Here is a 12,974-nt window from a genome sequence, read left to right as displayed (position 1 = left end):
CATGCCCAAATATTTGATTTCCAAAATCTCATGTATGTGTCCGTAGTATACATCATCTCCCGATGCAGAACAAACACCAGCATCATAGGTCGTACGCGAACGTTTCGTCTTTTCAGTTGTGAATGCATATCCTCGAGTACAAAATCTCGGATATGACTTCACAACATAGTTTGGTCCAACCACCATCTCGCGTATCCAATCGTCAAATGTTTCACCTCTGGCCAAACTAGCAGACACCTATTAATAGCAAATATATATGAGTATAAATATGTGATAAATAATTTTTTAATTTGTATAAATATGTGATAAATGATTTTTTAATTTGTTTAAGGCACTCACATAAGTAAACATCCATCCAGCAAATTCTCTTTGCTTCATTTCTTCTAGTTCTGCCTCTGTAGCCTATCTATATTCGAACCGCTTTTCTACCATGAAAATCCTGTGATGACAAAAATGTAATTAATTAAGATATAAATGTTAATTTGTTAAAATAAAATTTTGTAAGATAATAAACTTACCTCTCATATTGAAGAACATCTTGGCATTTGGTGAGCAAATATGTTTGCAAATGACTGCGCTCCTGCTCAGTAAGTCGACGGTCCTTTGATGTTCCGCTAAGTCGTCCAACATCTGTGAAAATGTCAGGAACCGTAACATGGTATGTTGCCCGTTCGCCTCTATCATCATGCCGAGCAGGTCTTCTGTTTTTGGTCTGAACTTCTGTTGGAAAGTAGTACTCATCAAAGTTTGAAATTTCTTCATTGATCATCTGTGCGACTATAGAACCTTCCATCCTACTTAGATTTTTCACCATTTTCTTCAAATGGAACATATACCGCTCATACAGATACATCCATCTATACTGCACAGGACTACCAAGTTCCAATTCTCTTGCCAGGTGAATAACAAGATGCTCCATAACATCAAAAAATGAGGGAGGAAATATCTTCTCAAGGTTGCACTGAATCACGGCTATGTTAGTCTTCAGATTTTCAATACCTTCAAGAGTCACTGATCTGGCGCATAAATCGCGGAAGAAAGCACTTATCCCTGCAATTGCTTCATAAACATTTCGTGGTAATAGTTCCTTGAAAGCAAACAGAAGTAAGCGCTGCATCAACACATGACAATCGTGACTTTTTAAGCCAATAAACTTTCCTTCTTTTCTGTCGATACAGTTACGCAAATTAGATGCGTAACCGTCTGGAAACTCCACATCGTTTGAAATCCAATCAAAGAACGCATCTTTTCCTTCTGCATCAAGTCGGTATATGGGAAAAGGAGCCCTACCATTCTCATCAACATGAAGTTCTGAACGAGCACATATATCGACTAAATCCATTCTTGACTTCAAGTTATCCTTTGTTTTACCTTGAACGTTAAGGATCGTGATCATGAGATTGTCAAAAAAATTCTTCTCAATATGCATGACATCTAAATTATGCCTTAGCAAATGATCCTCCCAGTATGGCAGATCCCAGAATATACTTTTTGTGCCAGTTATGTAGGTTTCCAACAACATCTACCAGAAAACGCGCATGTCCACTAATGTATGGCGTCCTTTCTGCACCAAAATCTCTTAGTTGTGTCTTCAAACCTTTCCCACTAATTTCCGCAGATGAACTGTCAAACACCCTCTTGTTCTTCGTAAACAAATTCCTACTCCTACGATATGGATGATCAGGTGATAGGAATCTCCTGTGACAGTCAAACCAACACGTTTTCCTTCCGTGTTTTAGTTGGAAAGCATCAGTGTTATCTTGACAATATGGACATGATAGCCTTCCATGCGTTGTCCATCCAGATAACATACCATATGCTGGAAAATCACTTATTGTCCACATTAGTACTGCCCGCATTTGAAAATTTTCTTTACACGAAATATCGTATGTTTCAGCACCTTCAGCCCATAGTTGTTGCAACTCATATATTAGTGGCTGAAGAAACACATCAAGTGATCTCTTAGGATGCTCTGGTCCGAGAACGAGAATGGAGAGAAACAAAAACTCTCGTCGTAAGCACAAGTTTGGGGGTAAGTTGTATGGTGTAACAATAACTGGCCATAGAGAATATTGTCTTCCACTCTTCCCATACGGGCTGAAACCATCAGTACATAATCCAAGGTAGACATTTCTTCTCTCATACGCAAAGTCGGGATACTTTGATTGGAAATGTTTCCACGCTTTTGCTTCTGAAAGATGTCTAATCTCACCATCTGTTGAGTGCTCTGCATGCCATCTCATTCGTTGCGCTGTGCGTTCCAAAAGATACAACCTCTGCAACCTTTCCGTCAAAGGCAAATACCACATCCTTTTATATGGCACTGGAACTCTTCCACTCGTATCTTTATAACGAGGCTTCCCACAAAATTTGCATGTAGTCCGCTGGTCATCCGCCCTCCAATAAATCATGCAGTTATCGCTGCATACATCTATTACCTGATAAGATAAACCAACCCCAGCTATGAGTTTTTGAACCTCGTAGTATGAACCTGGAGCTACATTATCCTCAGGTAGAATACCTTTAACAAAATTATCTATCGCATCCACACAGTCTTCAGCCAAGTTATAATATGTTTTAATGCCCATCAGTCTCATAGCAGATGATAAAGCTGAATGACCATCTCTGCAACCTTCGTACAATGGTTGCTTTCCAGCATCCAACATTTCATAAAATCTCCTAGCTTCTGCATTGGGTAAATCTTTCCCTCTAAAATGATCATTATCATCTGCTCAGTACCTACACCATAATCTACATCCGCTCTAATTGGTTCTTCTAATCTAACCGCCGGCTAAGGTTCGCTAGTACTACCAAGTTCATAATCAGTTTCCCCATGATGATACCAAATTTTGTAACTTCGTGTAAACCCACTCAATAATAGATGAGTCCAAACATCCCACTCTTTAATAACTTTTCTATTTTTACAATTAGAGCAAGGACATCTTAACTTACATGTTTCTGCTTCCGGTTGTCGGCGAGCTACCCTCATGAACTCGATTATACCTTGATTGTATTCTTTCGTAAGCAATCTCGTGTCCGGATCCAAATGAGGTCGATCGATCCAAGAACGAAAATAATTTGAAGAAGACATGTTTTTTTGCAATCAAATTCGTGAGACTAGGAGAGAAGAAGAAGAAATAGAGTGAATGAAGAGGAAGAGGGGTGGCTGTATTTATAGATGAAATCCTCCCGGCATACTGAGGAAACTTCGAGGAAATTCCGAGGGAAACCGACATTTCCTCGAAATTTTGTCGGAATTTTTTAAATCCCCAACGGCTCTCCCAATGGCTCTCTAACGGCTACAAGATGTCGTCGAAATATTAGTAATATCCGTCGGTTTTTTCCGACGACCGAGGTTTCCTCGGTATTCCCTCGAAAATTACCGAGGAAGTTGGTCTTCCTCGATATTTCCTCAAAAAATAGTAAGGAAATTTCGAGGAAACCACATTTCTTGGTTTCCTCGGTATTTCCTCGATATTTGGTCAGAAATTTCCGAGGAACTCATTTTCCTTCGGTATTTCCCTCAGAATCAGCGTGTTTTCTTGTAGTGTTTGTGGATACAAATTTATCCTCACAATCTTCCAAGTCGTTGAGATTTTTTATACGAAGAAATGTTGATAATGAAAATCATATGTTAACATAGACTTCTCCTTAACTCTAATCCAATACTTGTAATTTTCCTTGTCTTACGGACACAGTTAGCCTCGTGCTGTAACTATTGACTAGAGACCAGACTGTTCCAAGTAGTTGACTAGGGATCAAAAGTGTAAAGAGACATTTCCAAACTGGTCTTATCACATACACTATTTGTTTGAATACAAGCTTAATCTAGAGAATGACATCACAACATTAATTGGGTAAGAAAAATAAACATATTAGTTACAACATTTACAGAAAATATGTCTCTACCGAGCATCATATGCCAAATGTGGATCGAAAAAGGTACTTATAAAAGCAATCTTTTAGGTGATTAGTTTGGATATTTGATACTGATCTCCACAATATTTTCTCAGTATTCTTTTCCTATGGAGACAAAAACATAACGTCATTCTCTCTATTTTGGCAAAGCAAAGATATCTTTGCCAACTGGCAATATACCTCATGACCTCAAGTCCTCCTTTATAAAGAGCAAGGACTACATCTGTGCAACATATCCTCTCTTTCATATAAGTTATTACTAGAGAAAATACACCAACCTTTTTCACAATGGCATCAAACTCAATGTCTTCTTATGGATCTGGCTCATGGACTGTTAAGCAGAACAAAGCCTTTGAGCGTGCTCTAGCAACCTATGACCAAGACACTCCTGACCGTTGGTATAATGTTGCTAGAGCTGTTGGTGGAACAACACCTGATGAAGCTAAGAGACAATATGATCTTCTGGTACGTGACATCGAAAGCATCGAGAATGGGCATGTACCATTCCCTAACTACACGACTACTGGAGGCAGAACCAAAGGCAGGCTGCGTGATGAGGAAAAAAAGTATTGTTATTCTTTTGCAATCTAATTCAAAACATTTTGTGATAATTACAATAAATCAACATTGTTTATATCCCTAATAGCCCGCTTATTTCCATTTTAAAATACGTCTACAAACAAGGTTACATATGCATGTGTCATGATAATATACACCAAATCAAACATAAAAGGGCATGTCTGTTTCAGAAGAAATCATCATTTACTTTACAAAGATTCTCTTACTTCTTATGCTAAGCAATGTGAGTCTCTAAATCTTCCAAGTGTTTCCTTCTCAGTGCCTCCTTAGGCTTTGTAAAAAAACCAGACAACTAAAAGCACCCAAAATATTTATGCCTATAAATTATAATCATTCCGGCCTTCTCAGTTTGGTATGTAATATTTACTTATTCCTATCCCACATCTTGCCCAAGAAGGTTCGGGAAAAAAAACGAAACCTATTCATCATGAAACAAATAAGTACTATATTTAAGGAAAAGAAAACGAAGCTTTGTATTTAACCAAACAAAATGTAATTTTGCCCCAAAAAAACACGATGTACAAGCAAAATCAATGTAACAAGTTTATTTTAATTCCCTCATTTACTTTTGGCAGGATGAGAAAGCTGCAGTAAAACAAGAAGCAACAAAGAGCCTAAACTATTTTTTTTTTTTCGACTATAAGAGCCTAAACTATTTATGAGCCAAAAAGAAAACTAGGCATATCATCAGTTTCAACAAAGTCTGACGAGTTTATGTTTGTATATTTATTTCCCATGTTTTCTCCAGCCTTAGAATCTACTACTAGCTAGGGTTCTTCGTAATGGGAAAGCAAATTGTCTGAATCAATTAAATGTTGATCAATATAATAATAATAATAATTATTTTATTTTTATTATATTTATTATATCCTCGAAACCAACGAATAAATCAACAATAATCTAACTAACAGAATTATATGTAACCAATTAAGTATTACGGAGAATCCAATAATGGAAAGGATGTTCGAACTGGACAAGAAATAGCTCTCGAAATATACGAACCAACCAACCAATCTCTATAGAGAGTTCTTCGAAATGTGAGAAAATGGTTGATGATGATTGGTAATAACTTTTGGGTCACGAGACGAGTAAATCACCTCGGAAAGTCTGCTGTTCTGATCGCGACCTTCAAATCCAGCAAATCATTAGGATTTTCAAAATTCAAATATCCAACACTTCAAGTTTTTGTATTGCAGAGAATATACGGCACCCTACCTGTACGAACTTTTGCTAACAGATACTATATATATACGAATGTGTTAGTATGTTTTTTTCTTGAAAATTTTACGTTGTTACCTTTTATTTACATGTTGAGACACTTTTTACATGACACACTTTTTGTGTATGATTTGTCTTTTATACTTTCATCTACACAATTTTTCCCATTATCTTATTCCTGACTAAACGATATAACAAACGTAACTAGAAAATTAAAAAAAACAAGTAGAAAATAATAAACCAGTTATTACTCACATAGTCAGATGCTTAATACTCTCTCATATCTTAAGTTTTAAAATTCAAAATCAATTTTCCCCAATTACATAAACCCTAATTACGACGATTGACTGTCATCTTCTTTTTGCCATCAAAAAACATGAAATCTGAAGCGAAGAACATGAAAAAATCTGGTGCACTCGGTGGTCTACATTTGCTTAGGTTCTCTTAGAGTTAGTGGAGTAGCTGCATCTCCCAAAATCAAACCCGAGCCCTAGTCTCTGCCGTGATTCAAACTCTTATCCACTTCTGCAATCTCGCCATTGTAGCTTCCAATCCGGTCACAACCTCCTTCCCTGAAATCTCCATAGCCGTCGTGAGTCTTCAAGCCATGCTCATCTCTTTCATGCTCTCAGCTCGTGGTCGCCGTCTTCGTTGCACGGTAACAGACTCGTGCTCGTCTATCTACGGTCACAATTGAAAGCTCGAGGTCTACGCCGTGACCGTCTTCCTTCCTCTCTTTTGATTCCTTGCTGTGATTAAACCTTCTCCGGTGTCAGTGGATGAGATAAACAATGCAGGATTCAGCTCTTCGCTGCCTCTGTCACACACACACACACACACACACACACACATATATATATATATATATATATGTTTGAATAGTTTTGATTCTGAAGATTAAACTGGTGATACAAAATTCTGTCTTTTTTATTTTTTATAACTTGGAAAGCTTTGATTTCTAATCCATCGATGTTGCATTTAATCCATCCTTCTTGTGGTTTGAGTCATCATCTTTTCTTTGTTACACATTTTCTTCTCGTTGTTCCATTTTGAAAAGAGCATTGATGTAACTCTTCATGTGCCTTCATTCTTCAGCATCATTTTGAGATTATTGTAGTATAATCTTCCAATATCTTTATTTTTAGTGAAAGATGAGCATGTTATGACTCTTCCATATTTTCCATAGGAACCAAAATTGTATCTCCTGAAAATGAGTTAATCTTCTATATGTTGTAAACTGTAAACAATCATTAATTTTCTCCTCAAGTCATGTTGTAGTACAGATGTTAGATATTATCAGAGATACATGATGTTCTCCAAATGTTTTTAGCATATGGACATTTGAAAGATGTATGCTTCTCTGTTTCTTCTGACAAACAGAATCTCCTACACTTATATGAAACATTGGAAAGCATTATTGGTTTAAATTCAGACATACCTATAATACACTTTTGGGGTCGAACATAGGTTTGTATGGTTGTGTTGTTGGGAAAATTCATCTTTCTCACCATAATTTTTGACTTCCTTCATGATCTATGTTTTTCTACAGATTCTTGCATCTGATTCCAGATCTTTTTTTTCTTATTCCAGATCTTATCGAGTTATAAAGAAAATCCAGATCTTTTTTTCCTAACTTAAGATCTTATCGAGTCATAAATAAAAATAAAATTTTAACTATCAAAATGAAACTGAATCAAAATTGAATATGAAATTGAATAAAAATGCAGGCTGTGGGGTTCGAACCCACGCGCACTTATGTGCAGAAGAACTTAAGTCTTCCCCCTTAACCACTCGGGCAAACCTGCTTATGATTATATAATGTTAAAACACATCAATAAATCTATAAGGTCATGGTGCCATGTGTGGTTCATTCTCATAAATTGCATGTTGAATTAATATACAATGATTTCACCTCTTTTACACCATGGTATAAGTCCTTTATAGAGTCTATTATATGTGTTTGGAAATTTTTTTAGAGTCTTTTCAGATTCAGAATTGTTTTGGAGAATTTTGGAGATTTTGGAGCTTTTTGAGATGTAGAGCTATGCAGATGCGTCAGTAGTTTACTATGGATGGAAGTCTTCCAACAGTGCGATTGAGCTTATATTTTTACACATGATATATCTTTGAGTTATCTTTCCAATTCCACCAGTTTGATGTTCATTTGATGGCTAGATCTAAAGTTATGCTCGTTTTAATGAAGAGTAGTCTATCTGACTCGCGAGAGGAAGCTGAAAAGATATGAAAGAAGTGTAGGACTATTATATCAAATTAAACTAATACTAAACTCAAATATAATTACACAAAAATTAAAATATAAAAATTAAAATTTTCAAAAAATTATATCCGCCCATAATCTAGTTACATGTTAAGACAATCTAGTTACATGTCAAGACACTTTCAATTCCTCCCACACATTTCCATTCTTCCAGCGCGACTCTCTTTATCCAATCTACAAAAACCTGATATCCTTCTTTTCTTATGAACACACTCATCCAATTAAATTGAAATGTAACTAATATTTACTTTACCATCCAACACATTAATTCCTCTTTCTCTTTCCTTATATTGTTTCTCTTTTGCAACTGATTGTGGTGAGTCTAATTTCTCTCGGTCGCAATCCATCGTCGAGAGCCTCAGCTTGCCGTTGAAACTACTCTCCACCGCAATCAAAGCCCAAACAACTGTGGCTGAGCTTCCTCGGTCATCCACAAGCTCGATATCACTTAGTTTAACTACCCCGATCATTCCACCGCCATTCAGTACTTAACCTCCTCTCGGCATCTGACTCCTCGCCAAATTAAGGATCCTTCACTACGACGCCTTCACATGGAACACTGCAAAAAAATCCTCTCCGCTGCCATTGTCTTCTACCTCACGATTTTTACAAATACAATCATTCTTCGCCACGTTGGGCAAAACATAAATGTTACACGCTTAACCACATTGTTGTTTCTTTTCAAAGGTTTTACGATTTTAAAAGGGTGAAGTTTCAATCTTTTTGTAATTTGCTTTGGTCATTTGTAAACTATTCAGTGAAATAATTTTGGAACAAAGCTAAATCATTTCTGAGTATTTGGCAACTTTCACTTTGACCATAACGAATTTAGTAGTTTCTCAGTTGTAATTTTCAAATAGTTATTGATTCTGTTGATGTTTGGTGGTATATGCTTCACTTTTTATGGATTTTTTGGAGTTTGTGCTTCTTGTGGATGGATTTTGTTCTGTCATATGCTCACCTTTATGTATTTTATGTTTGTTTCTTTGTGCCCATTCATGATCTTTTAGATGTGGAGAATTGCTCCTTTTCTTTTACAGGATGTTGGATCCTGGCTTGAGGAAATAAACCTTAGCAGCTCCATCTAGATACTTTAAATAAAATAGTGTCAATGGAAAATATCTAGAAAGCATTTACGTATTTACAACTGAACAGACCATTTTCTTCATGAAGAGGTACCTCATGAAAATTGGAGACTGCATCACCCTCTGTAAAGAACTCAGAAGGATTAATGGTTATATCTCGCTCTTTCTTTACATTGCTCGGTTTAAATTTGTTGCAGAAATTTTACTAATGGTTTCATTACAGTGATTACGCTGCTGCGACGGAGAAGTTGGAAATGGACAGAGGCAGGGGCGAATCTAGAATTTTTTTTCACTAGATGCATTATTGATATAAAATTGAAAAAGACAGGAAATAAGAATCAAACTTAAGATATTATGGGTGCACACATTGTTTTTTACCATCTTAACCGAATATTTTGTTAAAAAAATCTTTAATATTAGGGTCTGACTAGTTTCTCCGCTACCACCCACAAACGCAGCTTTTGCGTTGGTAGCGGTTGATAGCGTTTCAAAAAAATCATACAAACCGCTACAAATTGTTTCAAACCACTCTCAACCTCTTAAAATCAAAAGTTAATTCCAACTAGCGTTTGCTGTTGTGGGTGGCTAAAAAAATACAAAATTATTTTTCCTAAATATTTGAAAATTAAAAATTAAAAATGAAAATATTATAAATAAAAATATATACATTTTATATATTAATTTAAATTCACAAACAATATCATAGTTTGTTTTACAAAAACTTTAAACTAGATATTCATTAGAATTTAAAAAAAAATAATATACATACATATATAAATATATACACATATATAAAACTAAAAAAATATTCTTTTAAAATTTTTAATATAAATCTTAAAAAATATATCTTAAAATTATAACTTTCAATTAATTAAAAATAAATAAATAAATACAAAAATCTCTACCCACAATTTTTTTTATAATGTTAAAATAGAATATATTTATATCAAAATGAATCTCAAAACATATAAAATACAAAAGAGAAAATTGGAAAATAAAGACACTTTTCTTGGAGATTTGTCACAATAGGATTTGTTGAAGATTGTTTAGGTAAGTAGGATTTATTTTTCATTTAATACCAAATTGCCCTTAGATTTATATAATTAACATATAATTTCCGATTTTCTACTTTTTTACTGAGATAAAAAAATAAAAATAAATCAAAGCAGTTAAACAGGAAGTTAAAAAAAGGGAAAACAATTAAAAAAAAAGAAAAGTCGATTTAACAGAAAGTAAAAAAGGGAAAACAATAAAAAAAAAGAGAAGTCGATTAGGGTAAATCGACTTTTAATATCCTCATCTTCTCCGCCGAAAGACCCAAGCTTCTCCCATGGCGATTCCGATGGCGATTTCGGGTAAGATGAAAGCATAATCGTTTCTTTACTCTTGAACTTCTATTTTTCGTCTCTAATCTCCTAATCGTGTTCTTTGTCTTTGTTATCAGTTACAGATTGAAGAATTGGAGATTTGTTCTTACTCTACGAAAACTTCGGTGGCTCTTCTTCCTCTTCTACCATCAATTTCTTCACCATCTCACGTTTCTAAACACTAGGTTTGTGATTACTTATTCTGATTCTCTTAAACTTTATTTTTTCAATTTTCTCTATCTTAAACCCGATTTGTCTTAACATCGATTGTTTGGGTCATTTTGATCGATTGTTTGGGTCATTTGATTGTTTGGGTCTTAATCGTGTGTTTGGGTCATTTTGATGTTTTTGTAAGATGAATAACATCATGTTATTCTTTGGGTCTTAATCGATTGTTTGGGTAATTTCTCTTATAATTAGTAAAGCATCGATTGATGGTGATCAAATTGTTCTTTGTGCTCTGATTACAATTTTTTTCTTTGATTGTAGGTATGTCTCAAGAGTTACCAAAACGCCTTTTTAAGCCGGGTGAGGAGACTCAAGTCAGTCAGATCAATAACAACTGCAGGATGGTACTGTATCTCAAAAGGTTGGAGGAATGGCTGCCAAAGGAGTTGAACGAAGTGAAGAAAGATCGGGTTTTTGCTCCGATTTTCAAGTTGCACGAGAATGGTTTGGGTTACTCGGCGAGGGTGATACACAGTTTCTTGTGTAGGGAGCTCGTGACTTACAAAACGCATGAGCTTTGGTTTGTCTTTGCGAGGAGAGCACTCCGGTTTTCGTTGATGGAGTACCATGCAGTTACCGGGCTTGAGTGTGATGCTAGTCTCTCCCTTAAGGAGCCGGTTGACTGGGAAGATGATGGTGGTTTCTGGAGCTTAGTCATTAAGAGTAATAAAGGAATTTCTATGTTGGAGCTGTGGAAGAAACACAGGTTAGCTGTTAAGAAGTGGAGTAATGCTGATCGAATTAGGCTGGTGTATCTTTGCATCATTGTGTGTATGGTTTGCGCTAGAGATCAGAAGGCAAATATCCCCATCAAGTACATCAAGTTGGTCATGGATCTTGAGAAGGTCCGAAAGTACCCTTGGGGAGTTGCTTCTTTCGACCTTCTATGCGAGTCAATAGGTAAAACACGTGACAACCTGAAGGAGAAGACTACGAGTTACGTGTTAGATGGCTTCTCCTACGCTCTTCAGATTTGGGCAATGGAAGCAATTCCAAAAATTGGAAAGCTCTGTGGAAGATAACTGAACAAAAGTTTTAAGAACGGTCCTAGATGCGTAAACTGGATGGGAGCTGCAAAGATTTCATACCAGGAGCTCATTCAGTTGGAGAACATCTTCACACCCACGGTAATTATGTTTTTTTTTACTTCATCCGGTTTGACTCGCATTATTGTTAATTCAATCTTCTTTACCTTTCTTGTGTAGGATGAGCTCTATCCATACATCTCGTGGACAGGAAATTTTGATGAAGTTGATAGTATAACTTTTCTGAGAGAAGATGAGGTGGAGGATGATAGAATCAAGGTTCTCAAGAGGATGATAATGGCTAACCATGACTTCAGTGCATGTTCTGGCTTCCAGATCAACCTGACAATCATATATGTCTCCTTTAACAAGTGATCTGAAGTTGTCAACCTTGAGAACCTGAAACCCTCGAGCCTTGAAAATTCTCCTATCAATCTTTTTCTCCACCTTAACGGTTAAAGGATCAATATGTTTGGAGCTTAACATGCGACGCTCGTAGAACCATCGGGTCAACAGTTCTCTTATACTATCTAGCAAAGGAATTACTGGAAATTGTCTAGGTGATCTCAGAACTGAATTAATCGACTCGGCAGGGTTATTGGTCCTGATGTCATACCTGGATCCAGGGAAAAGAGAACGAGCCCATTTTCTCACATCAGCCTCCTGTAGATATCTTCCAAGCGCCGGACTGATATCAACAATTTCGGTGAAACGTTCCTGAAATTCACAATGCCTATACGCCTTTGATGCCTTTTCGACCAAGGCAGTGAACCCCTTTGTACTGAAGAATTTAACCACATTGGTAAGCAAGTGATGAATGCAAATTCCGTGTTTTGATCGTGGGTAGACAGTTCCAATCGATTTAGCAATTGACGCATTTCTATCTGACACAAAAGCTAAGTCTTTACTATCAGCAATAACCACATTCAACTATCGGAAGAACCACTCCCATGATTCGTTATTCTCTGAATCAACAACTCCAAATGCAACTGGATACAAGTTGGAGTTACCATCTACAGCTGTAGCAACAAGTAGAACTCCTTTGTATTTATTTTTCAGAAAAGTTCCATCAACAACAATCACCTTGCGCATTGAACTCTGAAATCCTCTAACCGATTGCCCAAAGGACATAAATAGATACATGAATCTACCATCCTTTTTAGTTTCATAGTGAGTGTGTGTACCAGGATTAGCTTCTTTAATCATATGCAAATATGATGGTATCTTTGCATAGCTTTCGTCTGGTATACCTCTAACAGCTGCAATTGCATACTCA

At 36.1% G+C, this 12,974-nt stretch overlaps 1 protein-coding gene and 1 non-coding gene across 2 annotated transcripts; one reads left to right on the top strand and one right to left on the bottom strand.

The window, feature by feature from the left end:
- The first annotated feature begins 4,168 nt into the window (after positions 1-4,168).
- Positions 4,169-5,019, top strand: LOC108846617 (protein RADIALIS-like 2). The gene has a single exon (XM_018619832.2). The coding sequence runs from the start codon at positions 4,207-4,209 to the stop codon at positions 4,507-4,509; it is 303 nt and encodes a 100-aa protein (XP_018475334.1). The 5' UTR covers positions 4,169-4,206; the 3' UTR covers positions 4,510-5,019.
- A 2,418-nt stretch (positions 5,020-7,437) lies between these two features.
- TRNAL-UAA (transfer RNA leucine (anticodon UAA)) lies at positions 7,438-7,520 on the bottom strand. The gene has a single exon. It is a non-coding gene; the product is annotated as a tRNA-Leu (tRNA).
- Positions 7,521-12,974: the final 5,454 nt, after the last annotated feature.

Source organism: Raphanus sativus, unplaced genomic scaffold, assembly GCF_000801105.2.
Source record: "Raphanus sativus cultivar WK10039 unplaced genomic scaffold, ASM80110v3 Scaffold0036, whole genome shotgun sequence".
NCBI lineage: Eukaryota > Viridiplantae > Streptophyta > Magnoliopsida > Brassicales > Brassicaceae > Raphanus > Raphanus sativus.
The sequence above is the reverse complement of the archived record's forward strand: the minus strand, read 5'-3'. Positions and strand labels throughout refer to the sequence as shown.